General features: G+C 39.2%; 1 protein-coding gene across 1 annotated transcript; it reads left to right on the forward strand.

The window, feature by feature from the left end:
* The first annotated feature begins 2,270 nt into the window (after window positions 1-2,270).
* asmtl (acetylserotonin O-methyltransferase-like) lies at window positions 2,271-9,266 on the forward strand. Its single transcript, XM_080903956.1, has 15 exons — window positions 2,271-2,317; window positions 3,013-3,123; window positions 3,696-3,827; window positions 3,916-3,963; window positions 4,058-4,122; window positions 4,212-4,276; window positions 4,493-4,601; window positions 4,927-5,254; window positions 5,325-5,522; window positions 6,923-7,085; window positions 7,192-7,382; window positions 7,461-7,593; window positions 7,679-7,819; window positions 7,957-8,079; window positions 8,479-9,266. Exons 2-15 carry the CDS (start codon window positions 3,031-3,033, stop codon window positions 8,682-8,684), a joined length of 1,995 nt encoding a protein of 664 aa, XP_080760082.1. The 5' UTR covers window positions 2,271-2,317; window positions 3,013-3,030; the 3' UTR covers window positions 8,685-9,266.
* The last annotated feature ends 7,105 nt before the right edge of the window (window positions 9,267-16,371 follow it).

The following is a 16,371-nucleotide window of genomic DNA, read 5'->3' on the forward strand; positions in this document are numbered from 1 at the left end:
ATGTGCAACCTCTGGCTGTATCTTGGTCATATGGTCAACGTACTCACAACGTGGAGGCTCAAAAGCGGCCAACTCTTGTACCCAACCGTTTGTGAATTAGATGTGCGCCTCCAGGGATTTATAATTCCGAAAATGATTCGCGGTGTATGCACTGACTCCACAGACAAGGTACGAGAAGGTATCAGGGTAGGACAATGGCGGTAGGTCTTCAGGGTTTCTACTCCACTGCCGTATTTCATACGGGTCCACATTACCAGTGCACGCTATTTTTTCCAAGTACCGTCTCTTGGCGTCCGGGCGCAATCTGTCTCGATACAGTCCTTTGACTTTTGAGCTGATTTTGAGCATGGTTCTGGAAGTCGTCCTTCCAACACAGTGTGTTTGTTTTGATTCGTGGCCTTCTCAAATGGCGCCGCGCTCCCACAATGCATTGCGGCGTTACGTCAACTCCAAAGCCCTATCTGGTCGTTAAGTCTGACGTCACTAGCCGTGTCTGGGCCTAAACTCCGCTGCAGGTCCATATATCAAACGATCACTATGGCATTACTGAGAGTTGAAAAACTGTCTAAAGTCTGTCATCTTTAATAAAATGATCAGCGTTCTGCTCTACCAGGTGTAACAATTGAGTTTAACATCCAGGCATCCATGAAAACGGAATTTATGACATTTAACGGAGTTAGAAGTTAGCAGGAAGTTAGCTCGCTAGCTTCTATCTAAATACAATATAGCATGTCCTGACTGCGGGGTTTTGGAAACAAATTAAAACGTACAGCTCTGCTATCACTTCCAACATTAGTGAAGACAGAAAACTAAACAGCAGTGAGGTTTGTAGGGTTACTGAAGTTTGGCTAGCTGGTATATAATGATGTGCTACGTGACCGCTAGCGACACAGCATAATATAAACAAGCTAACTTTTTTTCCACTCGATAAAAGTTAAGTTAACGTGAGTGTTCTCGGTGGTCAGGAACAAATGTAATCGCATGGCAGGATGCTGTAAATGGACCAAACTTCAGCCAGGAGAACAACTGAGATAATCCATCCATAATACGAGGTTAGTCATTCATATACTGCTGCATGGGCTGGGCTGTAGTTACATCCTAAGGTTTTAAAAACTGAGCTTAAATAAATGATTAGCGGTAATAAAAGCCGAGGGAGGTCAACAGTGATCACTGACTGTTTTAGGAGCTTTTTGAGATTAAATAGAAGAAAATACATAACATTAAACATGTTAACAACACAAAAGCCATATTAAACGCAGACTACTTTAGGCCCGGAAGTAGGATTCGTCATGTCATCACTTAAGGACCGGATTGTATTCTTTCCTTTGGAAAGGTACCATCTGTGCAATCTGCAATTCTGTTGAAGAAAGATGTTGAATCTATTTGATTACTGGAGAAAAATAATAGATTTCTGTGCATTTGTTTTATATGTGCATTCAATTAAAATTGGTTTTGTCAATTAAGCATCTTGAGGCAGAGGGTGGGGGAGTGGTTCCCTATTTTTTTTTCTTTTCTTTTTTTCCTGGGAGTTGGCAACCCTATTAGTTAGGTATATGCAGTGTTGGTCAAGTTACTTGAAAAAAGTAATCAGTAACTAATTACTGAGCTTGTTTAGGGTTTTTTTCGGTGTAAAAAGAAGTTTTCTTCCCACGCACAATGGACACTAATGTTTTTGTCACTTTTTATGGAATCAAACTCAAAGTAAGGTCAGTACTTCCACATTTTAAAAGCTGCACGCTCATACTCTCTCCGTACTCGATATATGATCCATTGTTGATCTACACACAGCTGTTGTCACAAACGTCGCACTCGCTTACGTCACTGTCATGAGACATTCTTGCAAAAAAATCACGGTTTTAGTAACGCAGTAACGCAGCGTTCCTACGGGAAAGTAACGGTAATCGAATTACCGTTTTTGCAATAGTAATCCCTTACTTTACTGTAATCAGATTACAGTAACGCGTTACTGCCCATCTCTGGGTATATGTAATTATAAATTAGGTTGTTTTATATTTTTGCTAAGTACTGTTTAGAATACCAGAATTGGGAAGATGGTGTAGGTTTAAGTTTATTATAAAGGCTTTATGACTTTTCCTATAATGCCATGGTGGGCCGGTCACTAGTCAAAATGCCTAGGCTGTTTTTTTTTTTTTTTTTGTCCCAGTCCAGCCCTGAGTAGCAGTAGTCGTAAGTAGTAGCAGTAGTTTACTGGTGGAACTGGTGTGCGTTTCTTCGAGACGCCTACTTTATTACGTCATCACGCATGCGTCGTGACGCAGCAGGCGGGTCCTGCTGTCAGTTTCCCCGAGTTGTACAGGTAAGAAGGACAGCTGCTATATACATGTACTATAGTATAATAGTGAACACATGAGAGATTTTAACCATGTCACTTTGGGGTGAACTTGGTCGCCAAACGTTGCAGTAACATTTTGTTCACTCGTGGTTAATTTTTTTCCTCTTTCTTCTCGCTCCGCAGCTTTAAACGCCGCAAACTAGCACAAGTTAGCTCAAATGAATTAGTGTTGCTAACAGCAGAGTAATTAAAGCAGATCTTTAGTGTTGTGAACTGTGTTCGTCGAGTTTCATAACGCTGTCAATGTCTTACTTGTGTAAAATATACCTGTTGTGTAATGCTATGCTACTTACGCCCGATGCTTCCTGAAATATGAAGTTGTCTTTATTTGCTGACTTTATGCAATAAATTATTTGCTAAGATTTTATGCAACTGAGTGGGGATTTCTCTAAAGTGCTCACTGTATTCTTTAAGGTCATTGTTAATTGTGCGTGAACACAATACATCCTCGTGTTATATATGCTCAGAGGCGAGAATTGTTCTTTCTTTAAATCTTAAAATACAGTTTACAAACACAAGTTGGATCCTGTAAAATACATAAATAATATATTTTTTTAAAATATCAGAGCTAATTTCATGTTATGATAAAATTAGCTCTGATATAAGGGAGCCGCAGAGGACACATCTGTAATGTTTAACTCTGTTCACCTTGTTGGCAGTTCGACCTAAAGGCCACCATGGTGCTGAACCCAGTCATTTCCAAGCTTGCTGGTAAACTGGTTGTGCTGGCCAGCGCTTCTCCTAGAAGACTTGAGATTCTCCGCAGTGCAGTATGCGTTTTCCTGATTATTCCCTTGTTATTCCTTATTATTCCGTATATTCACAGAATGTAGTTTGAGTTTGCACAATAGGACTGAGTGTAAATGTGTAAAACCCTAGTAGGTAAAAAATCATCTCATCATCATCCCTAGCATGTAGTCTGGTTCATTATAATGGGTGAAATAGAAGGAAAAAGGGAGAAGACATTTGATTTTTAAGTTCTTTAAAACATGGCAGTTTTATGGTGTTGGTTAAAAATTAGCAGTTGTATTAAAGTATAAAAAGCAGACAAATCCACATTAAGAGAGCAGATTTACAGAGCAAAATTTAGAAAAAATAACAGAGTTCAAATCAATCATTGGGTACAAATTTATTTATTTGACACAGCTAGAAAAGCCATGTCAAATAAAAACATGTATAGCTAGTTCACTGAAGGAACTACTTTAAACTTAATTTAAAGGATTATTGATTTAAGAAACCCATACTGACTGGATTTTTCATAGGTTGGTAAATCTGATAAGAGTGGCGTAAGTCCTATTAAATATAACAAGTGTTTTGTTTGCTTTGCCCTCTTATCTGTCAGGGTTTACGTTTCGAGGTTGTGCCGTCCTGGTTTAAGGAAACCCTCGATAAAGGGCTTTTCAAAGCACCTCATGAGTATGCTGTTGAGACAGCCAAGCAAAAGGCCCTGGAGGTAGCCAGGAGGATGCCCTTTGTAAGATAAGCTACTTTTTTATGACAAATAATAGAATTTATTCAGTCAGATGTCATCACTGAGAACACTTTGTCTTGATTTACTTTAGAAACACCTGAAGACTCCAGATATAGTTATTGGGGCTGACACAATTGTGGTAAGACAGAAAAAAGCACAAAAGCAAATGCATTTTCTTAATGGCTACTGTAAAGTTTTTCTTTATTCACTCTAGCCAACTGTTTATTTCACAGACTGTAGATGGCATGATTCTGGAGAAACCAGTGGACAAACATGATGCTTATAGGATGCTGTCAAGGTCTGTGTCAATGGGAAACATTCAGAGTTAACATTAAAAAACCATAAAATGGAAAAAGATATCATGGTGATTTTGTCTTTCTCTTCCAGTTTGAGTGGTAAAGAGCACAGTGTGTTCACTGGTGTAGCTATTGTCCTCTGCCATGAAAAAGAAAGTAAGTACAGACTCAGAAACTGTCACACTTGTACTTTATTTTTCTGTAAAATGAAAGAAATTCAGAAAGAAGCAGTTCCCTATTACAGATCACTAGCACAGATGTTTTAAGCAAAAATAGTAAGAGAAACATTTCTGCCATAAATATGTAGAAGACATTTATTGGGCAATTCTGTCTTGCGACTCTTTTTTTCATTTCTTCAATGCTGCCTTCAAGATGAAGAAGTCGATTACCAGCTGGTAGATTTCTACGAAGAAACTAAAGTGAAGTTTGCTGATCTCTCAGAAGATATGCTATGGGAGTACATCAATAGTGGTGAGCCCATGTAAGTGTGATCTTTTTAACTTTTCACATTTGTAACAGTTATTGTTGACTCTTTCTAAGTATTCGATCAATGGAGGTCATTTAACTGCTTGTGAGTTTCATGAACTTGTTGCTTTTTGGACTTTGATGCCTGATTTTGTTCCAGCTGTGTTTGCCTTGTCCCATTTGACACGAGTCAGCAAACTATGACAATTCTGCTCAGTTCAGAAATAGTGTGAAACTGTTGCAGAATGCATCCAGTAAACAGCTGATCATTTACAGTATGTGTTTATTGATCTTTGCCTACATGTGTTTGTACAAGTGAAACCTTTCTGTGTGTGTCTCAGGGACAAGGCTGGTGGCTATGGTATTCAGGCTCTGGGTGGCATGCTGGTCGAGTATGTCCATGGAGACTTTCTCAATGTTGTGGGTTTTCCCCTCAACCACTTCTGCAAACAGCTAGACCTTATTTACAATTTTTGTACTTCCTCTTTGAAAAGCACGTCTACCCTTCCAAGCTGCAGCGACAATCTTCCCATCTCAGTACCCACCCAGCCCCCCTCCAGCTCACAAGCTCTGCCCAGCCACAACTCATCCGTTCGCAGACCAAGCAGCCCCTGTGACATTCAAAGACTCCACACCCAGATCACCCCCACAGCCAGTCCTGCCCTTAAGGTTTGTTTTTATAACTCTATAACAAAAATCTGTCGCCTTTTGACACTATTTATAGAAAATCTTCCCATAGGTAAAAAGAGAAGACAGTGAAAGTGAAAGTTCACAGACATTGGTCAATAGCACGTCTAAACATACAGACAACAGGAAGGTCAAGCTTCATGACAATGCAACATTACCATCGATAACAAGGAGAGGGCAGGTGACTGAACCTACAAGAGGAGACTTGGAGCGAATCTGTGAACTGATGGATGGATTCAAAGCCTCAAAGGTAATCAGTGCCTTTGTATAAAAAAAAAAAGTCCTTTCTGTAAAAGACCTGTTACAGAAAAAATGTCAACTTTATGTGTTTGTTCTTTGTGTAGTTGGCTTCCACAAGATGTAATGAGTAACGTAGCTCAGCTTAAAACCTTGAGTTGTCTTGAGTTAACTGCATCCAAAGCTCACTATTTTTGCAAAATAAAGCTTCCACTCTATACAAGCAAATCAGTGAAACCAATCTGCGGTGGTTTTGCACAGAGACATGTGCTGACATATTTCTTGATACGTTTATGTGACTTCCTGTGTACCCTGCAAGTTGCCTGTGAAGCTTAAGGTGACCACAAATCTTGAGGACACAGATTTAAGCAAATAATAAATACAGGTTTGTGCAAAATATTGAGCTAAAACACATTTCTGGGTTTTCGACGTTAAAAGAAGGGAATTAAAAACCTTTTGGTAAACAAAACTGGAACAATTGCATTTAAAGTTTGATATGTAGTGCAATACATTCACATGTGCAGAGTGTTTCCTGTGGTACCAGTTCCCACACATCACTAAATCTCAGTCTTTCCACCCACATATTTGTATTTAACAGCGGGCAAGTTGCTCTTCTTCCATTAAATGCTGCTTATTTTAGTTTCTTCCAGATAAACATTTGGTGGTTGCTGTCAAAAATCTCAGTTTGAATAGTCCAGCTTTTCAAATGACTGTCTTACCCAGATGTTGCTTTAGTTGCTTACGAGACTGTCAGGCTAAAGTTCACAAGTTTCCACTTTGAGAAGGTGGCACTGCACAGTAGAAGATTACTGCTGTGTTTGCTAAATCTGTTTGTGAAAGTCATTGTCAGTAGAAAGGAGAAGTTCCTCTCAGGTCCTGAACTGCTTTGGCTTACGCCTATCAAATAAAGCGAGGCTTTCTAAGTCCTGAATATTCTGAATGATTGTGGTAAAATGTGAAAAAATAGAAAAAGTGATCACAATAACACCTTAAGTTATAGTTATCAAACCTTTACAGGCAATCATAATGTGTTATTTAATGCGTGGTATAAATCCAGTTCATTCATCCATAACTATGAGCTGGATGTGGGAAACATCAGCAAACTCTGTTTACTTTTTTTACATTTAGCACACAGATTGTTGCTGATCTTGTTGTCTGTCTCTAAAGAAAATAAAGTAAATAATGAACTAGAGAACAATAGTTTTTAGTTGAGATGGTAGCTCACTGGTATGCAGCTGTAGTGGAATACAGTAAATCATGCACTTTGCTATGAATAGAAATGTTTGTGTTACTATTTGAAGAACCAGGAAGCATATGCTTTTCGTTAACAACAATCTCACATCAACATAAAAGGGGAAAAAAAAAGCTAACTTTGTTTCTGCATTCCCTTCTACTTTTCCAAAAACATTGCAGGCACTTTTTACAGCATCCAAGTTGTGTTTGTTTGACCTGCTACATAGCCGGCCTGGGCTGGATGCAGCACAGGTGGCCCAGGAGATCAAAGCATCTGCAAAGGGGACCGAATGTCTGCTGGAAGCCTGTGTATCTCTGGGATTGTTGAAGAGTATAGAGAAAGGTTAGCCAGCTCTCTTATTAATTGCATCATGATATTTTTCCCTTGCCTTCAGCAGCAGGCATTTAATACTTAATTTGGAAATATCTTGCTGTCACTCTGTTGTTAGCATGCCAAAAGCCAGTGTATGAGAACGCAGATCTGGCCACAGATTTTCTGAGGTCAGATGCCCCGTGTTCACTGCATGGCTACCTCCAGCACTGTAACGAAACCATGTGGCCACTTTTCTCCCACCTTGAGAGTGCTGTGCAGGAGGGCACCAGCCAGCGTGAGAAGGCCTTTAGCAAGCAAATGCTTCAGGTGGCTATCTCTGATTTCTGTGTCATATATCTGCGGTGCTGGTGAGAGCATATTCAAACTCATCTTCTCTCTTTAAAGGAAACTTCCTCCAGCAGTCGGGAAGGCAAACTGAGATTCATGAAGGCCATGCACAACATTGCAAAAATTACAGGGAAAACCATAGCAACGGCATTTGACCTCTCCACCTATAAGTCAGCCTGTGATCTCGGAGGTAAGAAAAGAATGCAAAACGTTACAGCTTGTCACTGAATATGAAACCACTGCTCTACATCTTTTGTCTTAATTCACTGTCTCAGGGTGCACCGGTGCCTTGGCTTATGAATTCGCCGAAGCTCATCCTGGATTGTCTGTAACAGTGTTTGACTTACCTGCTGTTGTCGAGTTGAATGAATTTTTCCATCCACAGCACCCAGACAACAGGGTATCATTTGTAGCAGGTCAGTTGTTTTGTGACACTGAAAATTGTGACTGAAAGATTGTTTGGATCATATTAGACAGAGTGACAAATATGCCAACAAATTCCGCTCAATCTGTGATTAATTTGAGGGCTTTTTTTCACTTTCTTTATGATCAGGAGACTTTTTAAAAGACGAATTACCCAAAGCAGACTTGTATATCCTGGCGAGGATTCTTCATGACCTGCCTGATGAGAAAGTGCATATACTGCTGAGTAAAATCGCAGATGCATGCACAGCAGGTTTGTAAAGCTATATTCACTCATATGAGTACTTATCTTTACTGAACAGTGAATGTCAGCCAAACATCGCTTCAAACAGAAAGCATATTGTTAATGCTGAGTATAATATTCTCATTCTTCAAAAGCTCTTTTTCTGCAGATGCTTGAAACTGATTTGACCGATTGATTCTCATGCTGTGCTAAAACGATAGGTGCTGGTTAGTTTGGGTTTAACAATGTCTTTGTTCTGAACCGCTGTTGCAAAGAGCTCAGTGTTGAAAAAGACGAAGGCTTAAAGCCAAGTCAGAGTGCTGCCTTGCTTATGCAATACTTTTTTGTGGAAACATAATGTAAAGAGCGAAAAGGGAGTACAAATCTGTTCTCTGATGTTCTGTGTCTGCTTATGTTTCATGTTGCTAGGCTGTGGACTCCTGCTAAGCGAGATCTTCCTGGATGAAGACAGAAGGGGCCCCAGTCGTGGGCTGCTGCAGGCCCTTAGCATGAGCGAGGGGAAACAGAGGAGCGCAACTGAATATAGCCTGCTTTTGAAGAGCCACGGTTTCATCACAGCGCATATCAGACATACAGACAACCTCCTGGATGCCATGCTGTGCATCAAAGCTTAACACTACATGCACAGTATACATTTTGGTGTATGCTGTAGGTAACCGTTGCCAAAATCAGGACTGTTTTTTTGTGGTTCTTTAAAACAAGCTAGCTGATAACCAATAAAAGACGTCTTTGTTTTAAAGTGTTTCATGTGTGCTCTTTACACACTTATAATCCTGAATGTGTTTTAAATTCTCACCTGTAAGATCGCTGAATTGTTGAGAAACACGGAGGTCTGTGTTACCCTAAAGCTTTCATAACCATTAACATGCATTTAAACTTTGCAAACAAATCATTGTGGCTTTCAATCATTTTACCACAATACACGGGGGCTTTGTTCGTGTTTGTTTGCTTGAAGAAGCACTGGCATGTAGAAATGGTGATACCACATTAAAAAAAAAAAATATATCCGGTTCATGAAAATGTCAAGCTTTAAACATGGGTTAAAAAAAGTATTTAATTTTTTAAACCTGGTTAGGGTGGAGCTAATTCAGAGTATGTTGAATACAACAGGATTTGTTGTGTTATAAAATATATTTTATGCTATTGTGTGGAGTAGAGAAACCGTGGCTGCCAGTTTGAGCCTGCTACTTCTTTGGTATAATGCATTAGAGCCCTTATAAATTACTACTAAAATAAAGGTATCCTTTGCAAACCCTTGAAAAATAAGTCTCTTTTTGGTGGCAGTTATTCTGTAAAATGCACCACACCCCGATCACAAGGTCCAGCAAGCCAGCAGACATCAGATCTGACAGGCAGTACAAGTTAATCCTAATACAAGCCATATTTTGTGTTTGCCAGTTTCATCCATGCTTCAAGGCTTGGGCAGTCTTTTTTAACTGGCCTTCTGGTGGCGCACCCACTGGTTTGAAATGTTGGCAGGGAGTAGCCACTCAGGTCAAATGTCATTAGAAGCCTGCGCCAGTCTGCAGCTTTATAATGAGGAAAATAGTCTGTAGCACTGCCTACGTATGTGTTTTTTTTTTTGTTGCAGTGAAAGGAAAAGCAGTACCTCATATCATCTTGCTTGGACTGAAATCCGTGTGAATGGTCTTCATTGTCTTGGAGTGTTCGGTGTGGAGCTGCCATACCAAAAAAAATTTGGGGTGTTGTCAGCTGGATGATGGCTGCGGGTGGAGCGTGTGCATCTGACCTCTGAAGTGTCACATCCTGATGATGTCTGGATAAAATGGTGGGAGATGATTAAAGAAGAAACGATAATGTCTAAGTGGGATGTCATTTTCGTAAACAGATGGATTTCCCCCAGCGGCCATGACTTAATGTTCGCATTCACTCAAAGACTCTGAAAAGCATCAGTTATGTTTTCTTTATTTATTTATTAACGGTCCTGCTCGATGGATCCATTACACGACCCTCATTCTCTTACCCCGAAAAACTGCTACACCCCCCTGACTAAGTGGAATTCAAACTTCAATCTGTTCCTCTCTTTCCTAAAGCGCTTTTGCTTGGAATTTAAATCACGCTGATGAACAGACAAATACATCAAAGCTCTCACAAGTTAAACACAACATTTGGTGGTTTCGACTATAATTGCCCTCTAAAAAAATAATGACTACACTTTCATCCTCTGACATTAATCTCTAAATAGACTATCTTAAACGTTAAGTGACACTGGATATCGTGGAAACGTAACCCAAATATTTATCTTGCAGTTGAAATGAGCGCTGTGGTTTAGTTTCCTGCTGTAGCCGTAAATCTCCTCAAGATGGCATCAAAAACCTGAAGAACCCTTCTAGAAATGTGGCCACACACTCTCACACACACACTACAGATTTCCCTGTTTGGTTGTTCTTTCCAGCAGCACATGCAGATGCAGGTTTATAGGCATCATTAAATGACAGCTAACTATGAGAATCACACCTGATTATGCTAAGTTTGGGAACTTGATTCGACTTTTATGCATCGGGTTGGCTAGTATAGTGTCTTAATCAAAAGAAGCTATAACACCAACCCTTAACTCCTTGCAGATTTACCTCTTGAATTTCAGTTTTTTGGCAGCGGTTGAGGCAACCAGACAGCTGAGGGGGAATATGTGGGAATATCTATGGCCATGATAAATAGCTCTTATTCTTTGTGACACAGAAAGTGTCTCCGCATTACTCTTCATTTTGGAACCCACTCTAAGTATTTTCCTGGGAGGGTAATAAGGGTGGTCATGTTATTCATGGCTATTTTCTTGTCAGTCTGGGCTCAGGCTCTTTGTGACATCTAACTGATTTCCATTACTCAGATTTAGTTCTTTGGATGAGGAGAGACAGAGGGAGGGTGGACTCAAGTTCAAATATGACACGGAGTGTAAATCACATGAGGTTTTATTGTGAATGCCCACCAAATGCACTATATACTTACAATACTTTTCTTCCATATTGATTATGAAAGCCTGTGTTGATTTAATAACTCCAGAACTTATATTGCTTTCCCGAGGAGATCCTTTGAAAGACAACTAAGTGAGACCAAATGGCTGCGTAGTAGGAGAATGTCAGGCTTGTGAAACACAGATAAGTTTCACAAATCAAAGCGCATAGTCTGCTAGCCTGTGTTGCCTTAAAACATGATGAAGCATTTCCATGAAAGGATTTGCATACCCGTTCGCTTCCAGTGTCCCAGCTGCACCCGCTCACCCTCAAATGCCTCAACTTTTGTGTACCGGTATCAACAGCTAAGACTCTGCTAGGCTTTCTAATGAAAACCATTCAAGTCAATCAAGTTTACCAGAGACCAAAGGCCAGTGTAATTTGGGAAAATTGCTGAAACTCCAAAGTAATCTTCTGTAATTCGATCTTGCCTATTGAACACTGGCTGTACTGTACGTGTCGGATAAGAGCTCAGTCATTTTCTTCAAATGCGGTCCTGACAAGCAGCATGGCTTTCCACCTGCAAGTAATCATCATTCTAGTGTTAAGTGCTTTGATATTAAAATGACTGATTTAAGACCATTTGCTGCTAGTAGATAGCAATTTCAAAACACTTCCATATGTTGATAGTGAGGATAAGCTGAGTTTGTGAACCGGCCGGGCTGCGTGTTGTGTTTACTGTAGTAGAACAGCCAGGAAAAACACACCGCAGCTAAGCCATAACTTTAGTTTTTCAGTCTTTCAGTTGAGAAGGCAGACTTTACATTTTACATGAATGATGCAATCAAAGCATAACACCAGGAAACTTTCATAAGATTTAGGATGTTCATTTCTAATGTAAACTTGTACGTTGTGCAGTTTGTAACCACATGGGGGCAACGTTGGCTAAAGGAAACCTCCATGAAAGAGTACGATTTTTTTATCAAGTTCTACTGTTTGTTGATGCTTTTATCAAAGTGATGGGAGAAGACAGTCATTCTGACTGCTTGGGTATTTGAAAATTGGCAAATATCTATGTCAAACCTTTGTGTTATCTTAGCTGAAAAATAAATAGCATCACTGTTTATACCGAAAGCCTTTCTGCGACTTCGAGAAGGATACGCAGAATCCGAATGGCTGCATGTAGAATAACAAACATCCTCTAATCAGTCAGTTTTCTGAATTGCCTCTCAAAACTGAACTCATGCTTGGGCACCTGTTTCAAAGAACAGGCTTGTTTATCAAAGTCCTCCTCTGTCAACAAACAGAATAAGTGCGATGATGGTTGGCTCCTCAACCCACATCTGATTTCAGCAAATGTGCAGTTGTTCAAAGTGAGTTGTGCTTCATTGATTTGTTTCAAGGCAGAGGAAAAATAACCTCAGGGCTTCTACCAGTTAGAAATAACAATGGAGTCCTTCATTGCTGTTTGTAGTTTTGTTGGCCTGACATCAGTGGTAGAACATGGAGGGATTTTCACTGTGAATTTAACGACTAGCAGGGACTCTGAAAAACACTACTTTGGGGTTTTTTATTGTATTAGATCAGTAGATTTTTACAGTCACTTTACTCCAGTGTTTCAGTGATTCTGCAGAGATTTTGAATCGATTCATGTCTAATTTTCTCTTTAATGCTTATATGATTTTTTTTTTTTGCTTTTCTTAATTTGGTAACTTTAATAATAATTTAACTTTGGTATGTTTGCTAATTTAATTTTTTTTTCTTCCTGAGAGTTATAATGGAAAATCAATACCACTCTCATGCCTGCACACTAACTTGAAGGCAAGAAAGACTAGCTTAGCTTAGCACAAAGCCTGGAAGCAAGGGGAAACCTGTAGACTGTATAAAGAAGACAGAATCATTCATTTGTGAAGTGTTATTTTTAAGCTAGCAAAGCAAATACATATTAAAGATGCATGTAGCCACCATCCCCCAGTAGTTAATGAAGTCTTGTTGTAAAGCCTTGAAAACAGTGTGTTGGCTATCACCATCTTGGTATTCTAAATCTATGTATAAGAAGTGGCATGCTCAAAGTGATTTGTCATATGCATACATAGGCACAACCTAAAGCACACTTTTATAGCGATCATAATTTAAAAAAAAACACAATTTGAATATATACAAAAAAACAAAAACAACTAGTAACTGAGATAATACATTATTTAAGACATCTGCTCCTGCTGACTATTAAGTTATTGTCATGCTAGGAGTGGTTGGAGGATGTGGCATGACCGTGTGCAATGACCTTGCGATCTCATTACCTTTTAAAATAGTTGCTTCGACGGCAGGGACCAGTCTGCTTGTGATGATATAGTGATCAAACACCATTAAACAATTTTTCATTTAATTAAACCTGATGAATCTGAGAAAAATTCAAATCTGTTCCATTCTGTTGCAAATATCTACACACATAGAAATTCTGTTTAACATTATATTCGAGCCAGAACCTCAAATTTGAAACAAAAATTCAGGAATTTGACGACACATAGTGACATAGTTACAGACATTTCCAACTCGGCAACTTTGCTTTCAAATTAAAATTTTGTCAGAATACAACTGTTTGGCAACACAGTAAGTCGAGTTCCCTACTACAAAAAGATGTGTCATAGAAGTGTTGCACTCATAAGCTTATGGTGATTCAGACTGATTGCTGGTCTCTTTTGATGGTTTGTTTATAAGTTAGACAGCAAATATTTACAAAGCTTTGCCAATTTGACTGAGAAATGCTTGTAGTGATGTAAATTTGTAATTTGTGCAACTTGTAACTCAGAGTGCAGTTGTTTAGAGACAGGTTGCCTCCCACCAGGTGACCTGTGCAACTGCCTTGTGATCAAAAGTGATAACTCAGACATTGAGGTTGTTTTTGGGCAAAACTTTGGGCAACCAGGTGGTTGCTGCAACTACTTTTAATCATTTGCAAAATGAAAAAAAATTGCATGAAATCACCTGGCAACCACCATTTTTTGTTGCCATTCTATTATTACCCTAGATTGACGGAGCAATTTTAAGAGTTGCAGGCTTAAGGTACTTCTCTATTACCTTCACGTTTACAGAGCAGGAAGCCATCTTTGCTATACAGTCTATGGGGAGGGACTCACTTTTCAGATAAGCCTTAAGTGTCCATATGAGACCTCGAGTTACCTGCTTGGGGAAACCAAGTCCTGCTTAAATGAAATCTAGTAGTAGTAATGCCAAAGCTAGATGAGTTACTGCAGGTAGATCCCTCTTACCTTATTTTTATGTTCCCTAAACAAACAACCTAATCTAGTCTTATAAGATGTGTTTTTAACATGTAGCTGTGAACTCTGGAAAAAGCCAAGCTAGTCTTTAGGTAAGTCAATGACCTTGTGGTTTTATCCTAATATTTAGGTAACATGAGTGTCACTTCTCATCTAACTTAAAATTACATTTTTGCAAAAAACCTCAGTGTTAAATGATTCCTCAAAGCCAGTTTTTAACCACACATGATAAATGTCAACATCAGCAATTACACAGTAACATGCAACCTTTCACTTCCGAATCAGAACCCATTTGGCCCCCACTAAATCCAACAGCAATCTTATTAACATATGGAAATATTTGTTGCGGTCAAATGAGAGCGTCCGCCTCCCTCTCGTGTCTCCATGTGATGTGTGAGATGTCACTCAGTGATACAGTAGGGGAGGAGACTCTATGTGCTGAAATGGTTGGTGACAGAGCTTTCATCCCACCCACCGAGGGCTCTTTGTTGTTATTTTTGGATCTCTCATGGGCGCAATCTGAGAGAGCAGACAAGAGACTGGGTCTCATCATTGCTTGGGCATGCACACACACACACACACACACACACACACACACACACACACAAATGCACACTAACAGGCACCTGCATATACAAAATCATGTCTCACTGTCATGTCAGTCATATTATCGGATTTTCTTTTGGGAAAATCCATTAATTGTGTGTAATTAAGGCATAAGCGGAATTTTTATGTCACTAACTGGTTTGTGTGGAAAAGCTCATTTTGAATAATATAGGAATTAAAATAAGTACATGAATAAGCTACTTGTTATGAAATTCATATTATTTATACTTAAAAACAACTTGACTCCAATAATACAGCAACATTTTGATTTATTAGGTGATTTTTCTTAACATTACTATGTCTAACCTTTCTCTATCCATTTTCACCCTTCATTGTTTATCCCTTGCAATAGTGAAACTCTTTGATTTGTTTTTCTTTTATAAGTTTTGTTTTGTGCTCTTGGGTTCTCAGGTAGACCCGAGTTATTTTACGTTGCCTTTGTCTTCGAGGCTTTAGACCCAACCAAATAACAAGAACAAACAGAATTTCCCTCTCTTATCTCTAGAGGTATACAGCCCGTTTAGTTTCTCTTTTAAAAAATCTGCCATGGTTTTGACATATTTTGATTTTGATGATCAACTAAATAGGCCGTAAATAATTTCAGTTCAATAAATTATACATTTTTTGTACTACCGGATCATATTGTAGTTTCTGGATTTTTTTTCCTTATGTCTTTATTACAGATTGTCAAGATTCAATGAAGGTTTCTAGACTGAAACCAGAGCCCTTTGGTTTATAGTTAGTGTCAAAACTCATATAGGAAGCACCGCATCGACTGTAAAGTTTAAACCATTTAAGTTTAGGATACAAAACTGAATCACTCATCAATGTGTTGGTGTTGCTAGAGAATCTTGTTTTTGTAATTAAGGTAAATTATCCCCTAAAAACTCGCAAATCTGGGTGGGGGGGGGGGGGGGGGGGGGGGCTCCATATTCCTTTACAAAGTTTTAAAGGATTAGCATTCTTTGTTTGAAAAGGACAGTAATGCATGCATAAAAATGAAAGTCTCCAGTTAACAGCTTAAGTCTATTTGATTTCCAATTCAAACACTAACAGTGATTATAACCTCTGACAGAGTAAGATGCAAAACAAATGTTTAGCCTATCAATGGTTTGTGGCGATAAGATATTTATGGGGTTGACAAAGTTGTCTTTGTGTCTGTCTCATCACAAGTTGAAGGTGCTTCTGCGCTGGCCTCTGACACTGATCACAGGCGGCTGCTGTTTAAAAGTGAGAAGATATATTCCTCTCGCTGTGTGATGATGACCCTTGCTCTTAACCCCCTCCAGCAGCAGTTCATCCTCCAAACAATAACAATCAATTCCCTCCACATCTGACAGAGCCGAAGAACAACTTATAAATGATATGCATCTCCTGCTGGTCCCATGGCAACCGCCTTGACTTTATTGTTGCGTTTCTTTGATCCCGCCAAGCTTTGATTCATTTCTCTTTCACCCTTTTAGCTAAACATATCATGTGAATTTGGAGCTTTGTTCCTGACAGGC

The sequence above is a fragment of the Rhamphochromis sp. 'chilingali' genome, assembly GCF_963969265.1.
Source record: "Rhamphochromis sp. 'chilingali' genome assembly, chromosome: 14".
Classification (NCBI taxonomy): Eukaryota; Metazoa; Chordata; class Actinopteri; order Cichliformes; family Cichlidae; genus Rhamphochromis; species Rhamphochromis sp. 'chilingali'.

Bases quoted from the DNA above. Each gene is read 5' to 3' on its own strand.
- asmtl (XM_080903956.1), top strand. From the start codon at position 3,031: ATGGTGCTGAACCCAGTCATTTCCAAGCTTGCTGGTAAACTGGTTGTG. The intron at 4,123-4,211 runs GTCTGTGTCAAT...TTTCTCTTCCAG, and splicing joins GCTTATAGGATGCTGTCAAG to TTTGAGTGGTAAAGAGCACA. The intron at 7,383-7,460 runs GTGGCTATCTCT...CTCTCTTTAAAG, and splicing joins TTAGCAAGCAAATGCTTCAG to GAAACTTCCTCCAGCAGTCG.